At 45.5% G+C, this 4,050-nt stretch overlaps 1 protein-coding gene across 1 annotated transcript; it reads left to right on the top strand.

Moving 5' to 3' along the window:
• The first annotated feature begins 281 nt into the window (after window positions 1–281).
• LOC143540834 (uncharacterized) lies at window positions 282–2,348 on the top strand. Its single transcript, XM_077033806.1, has 2 exons — window positions 282–1,895; window positions 2,070–2,348. The coding sequence occupies exons 1-2, from the start codon at window positions 282–284 to the stop codon at window positions 2,346–2,348; spliced, it is 1,893 nt and encodes a 630-aa protein (XP_076889921.1).
• Window positions 2,349–4,050: the final 1,702 nt, after the last annotated feature.

The following is a 4,050-nucleotide window of genomic DNA, read 5'->3' as shown; positions in this document are numbered from 1 at the left end:
ATACGCGACCGGTACACTTGTCGTTTGTGTGAACTAGGATAGATTGTTTGGTTTTTAAAGCTTAGTTGCGATTCGCGTTTTATTTATATATATTTTTTCGCACATCAAGTTTTTGGCGCCGTTGCCGGGGACACAGTTTGAGGCGATTAGAGAACGACCCGAGTTTGGGGACTTACCTGTTTTCTGTTTACTTACTTATTTGTTTTTATTTGTTTTTAGTTTAATTTTAGCCTAGTTAATTTTAGCTTAGTTAATTTTAGCTTTTTTTTCTTTTTAGTCGTATGCATCATACCCGCTCACAAGGATCGCCGAAGCTTGAAACGCCTAACGATACCGAGAAAGTCGAGCCCGAGAGAGAGCGTTCCGTTTCACCGACAGGTTCTGAATCTTCTTCTACTTCTATTTCTTCCGCATCTTCTAGGGATAGGAACATGGGTGACCAACCGCCTAGGAGAGTAGTAGCTGACTATGGTAGGCCGACAATGAATCCTCATTCAAGCATCACTTTACTGAACGGTGCCGCCGCTTGCAACTGGTCCATTCCTGCCCACGTCATGCAACTCATCAAAACCACACTCCAATTCGAAGGGCTAGAGAACGAAGATCCTTCAAACCACATCGACATGTTTGTTCAAATCTGCGAAACTTTCAATATCGGCAACATGAACGATGAATCCATATATCTCCGTCGTTTTCCCTTCTCACTCACCGGAAAAGCCTACAGATGGCTGAAGTCTCTACCTGCTGGATCCATTACCACTTGGGCGGGCCTTCAAGAGAAATTCATGTCCAAATTCTTTCCGCCATCTAAATCCGCTCGACTCCGTGAGGAGATTTGTTCCTTCCGTATGAGGTCCGACGAGTCTTTCGAGGAAGTTTGGGAAAGATTCAAAGACCTCCTTCTTAGTTGTCCTCACCACGGTTTAGACAAGTTGATGCTCATCGAGAAATTCTACAATGGAGCCACTCAGCACGTGAGAGAGATGTTGAACCAAACTGCTAACGGGAACCTCCTTAAGAACAAAGATCCAGATGAGTGTGTCGTCCTTTTTGATGATCTAGCAGCGAGCTACGAGGGACACGGGGGCAGAAATTCTTCCACGTCATTGAGAGGAGTACTACAGGTCGATTCAAACACTAGCATGCAGGCGCAGATTGATGCTTTGAACAAACTCGTTAGAGATCTTACCGTTAAGAGCGTCGCGAAGTGTGAGGTTTGCCGAGGGGGTCACGACACCATTGACTGTCCTGTTAAGCTGGGTAGAAATCAGGAGGAAGTTGACTTCGTCAACAACCCCTTGAGATATCAAAACCCCGCCTTTGGCGGGAACACTGGCTGGAGAAATCAGAATAACTATCGAGTGGGACAAGCAAGTGGCTGCCAAGCCCAATACCAAAACCAGCATCGAGAGAATCTATTCGGGCAGGGGAGTTCAGGTCAGGAGAGTTCGGAACAAGCAGGGAGAGATGAGAAGAAAGCCTCACTGGAGGAGATGATGGCTGAGCTGCTGAAGAGAGATGAGAGGAACCGAGTGACAAATGAGCCGAAATTTGCGGAACACGATGCTATGTTGAAAAACCAAGCCACGTCTTTAGCTAATCTTGAGCGTCACGTCGGAGAGATCGCCAGCCAGTTATCCGAGAGAGCACCAGGTTCACTACCGAGTAATACCGAGAAAAATCCGAGAGGGTTTGCCAAAGCAGTGACTACTAGGAGCGGTGCTAGAAGAGAAAGAGAGGTCGGTCCTTCGAGAGTTGTCACCTCTGTTGTCGATGAAGAGGAGCAGGTGGACGAGGAGATACAGATGGAGCCTCCTCCGGTCGAGACACACCAGCAGACTATTCCAGCGAGTACAAAGCCGGCTGATATACCTTCATCAAACCCACCTTTGAGAGTCTACAAACCCAAATTGCCTTATCCTGGGAGACTCCGATCGGATAGAGACGAGGAGCAAAACTCCAAGTTCCTTGAACTTCTCAAACAGCTTCACCTAAACATTCCTTTCCTTGAGGAGTTTACTCAGATGCCCAAATATGCCAAATTCCTCAATGACATTCTTTCCAATAAGGAGAAGCTAGCTGAGGTCTCTTCAATCCCGTTGAGTGCTGGGTGCTCTGCAGTATTGCAGATCAAGTTTCCTAAAAAGATGGCCGATCCTGGGAGTTTCACAATTCCCTGCATCTTAGGCGACGATACGGTTCGACATACTTTAGCCGACCTTGGGGCCAGCATCAATCTCACGCCGTATTCTGTGTTCAGTAAGTTGAGTCTTGGCGAACCGAGGCCAACCCGAATGAGTATCCAACTTGCTGATCGTTCCGTGAAATACCCGCGAGGGGTGGTCTAGAACATGCTTGTTCGTATCGACAAGTTCATTTTCCCGGTGGACTTTGTCATTCTGGATATGAATGAGGATGATAGTATTCCTCTCATTTTAGGCCTACCATTCCTTGCCACCGCACAGGCGTTGATCGACGTCCGTGAGGGCAAACTGATTCTGAGAGTTGGGGATGATAACGTCACCTTTGACGTAAGACAGTCACTCAAGCACCCCAAGTCGGCGGACGACTCCCTGTATTTTGTTGACACCATCGTATCGCATGTGCGAGAGTTTTTCACTGACATCTGTGGAGGACCTACCTTGGACCCACAGATTCTAGATTGGGAGATTTCAGAGGTCGAGATGGTTGCCATGACCACTCAACCATTGATGGATGACACCGTGTCACCACCCCTAGATTCAGAGTCAGCTGTCGAGATCGTGCGAGACGATCCGAAAGACCGACCTTATGTTGAGAGCCCTCCTCCTTCATTAGAACTTAAGGATCTACCTCATCATTTGGAGTATGCATTTCTTGACGAAGAGAGGAAGCTACCCGTCATCATCGCGTCTGCCTTGACGGAGGTCGAGAAGTTGTAGGTGTTGAAGGGGCTGAAAGCGCATAAGGAGGCGATAGCTTGGAAGATTATCGACATCAAAGGGTTTAATCCCTCGTTCTGTACTCATAAAATCCTCATGGAGGCTAATTTTAAATCTGTCGTTCAGCCTCAACGGAGGCTTAATCCGAAAATGCTAGAGTTCGTTAAGAAAGAAATCATCAAACTCCTTGTTGCGGGAATCATTTTTCCCATCTCTAATAGCGCCTGGGTGAGTCCGGTCCAAGTGGTTCCGAAAAAGGGTGGCATGACTGTAAGGCCCCGTTACCGGTAACCCTACTTTCGTGTTGGATTTACTCATGAACACAGTTTTAAATATCAGAGTTAATTAAAAACTTTACGCGGAATATAAAACTTTCATTAAACATTACATAATTCATAACTTGTCCCAAAACATCCTTTGTCTTTCACATTAAAGCATTAAAATTAGAACATCATAAGTCTTCAGATGCCAGACTCCTGTTCAATGCCACGTGTCTCCTCAAGCGAGCTGCCTCATCCTACTCACCTGCGTGCATACTAAAAGTCAGCTACGCTGAGTGAGTTCTAGTTAATCATACACAATACCATACACATAAACTTATATTCCTTCATTCATACTTTCTTACTTTCATACTTTCATTCTTTCATACTTTCATTCTTTCTTTTGTATTAACTTACCTTCATATCTTACGTTATAAAGAGCATTACACCCTACATTCCTCGAGTATTATTAGGGCTCGGTACCCTCCTTCCTCGAATATTATTAGGGCTCGGTACCCTCCTTCCACGAGTATTATTAGGGCTCGGTACCCTCCTTCCACGAGTATTATTAGGGCTCGGTACCCTCCTTCCACGAGTATTATTAGGGCTCGGTTTCCCTCTTTCCACGAGTATTATTAGGGCTCGGTTTCCCTCTTTCCTCGAATATTAGTAGGGTTCGGTTCCCTAGTTCTCGAATATTAGTAGGGTTCGATTCCCTCTTTGTTACAATACAACCATACATTATACCTCGAGTATTATTAGGGCTCGGTACCCTTTTCGTAACCATACAATCATGCAACCGTCATTTCCTTCTTTAATTAACTTATCACATTCATACACATAAGCATACATATCATACTTACCTTATA

This window comes from Bidens hawaiensis, unplaced genomic scaffold (assembly GCF_021521415.1).
Source record: "Bidens hawaiensis isolate Kalapana, Puna unplaced genomic scaffold, B.hawaiensis_p1.1 tig00012349_1, whole genome shotgun sequence".
In the NCBI taxonomy this organism is placed as follows: Eukaryota; Viridiplantae; Streptophyta; class Magnoliopsida; order Asterales; family Asteraceae; genus Bidens; species Bidens hawaiensis.
The sequence above is the reverse complement of the archived record's forward strand: the minus strand, read 5'-3'. Positions and strand labels throughout refer to the sequence as shown.

Excerpts from the sequence above, each read along its gene's own strand:
- LOC143540834 (XM_077033806.1), top strand. The coding sequence starts at position 282 with ATGCATCATACCCGCTCACAAGGATCGCCGAAGCTTGAAACGCCTAAC. Across the intron at positions 1,896-2,069 it reads CATCAAACCCACCTTTGAGA|GAGAAGCTAGCTGAGGTCTC; the intron begins GTCTACAAACCC and ends CTTTCCAATAAG.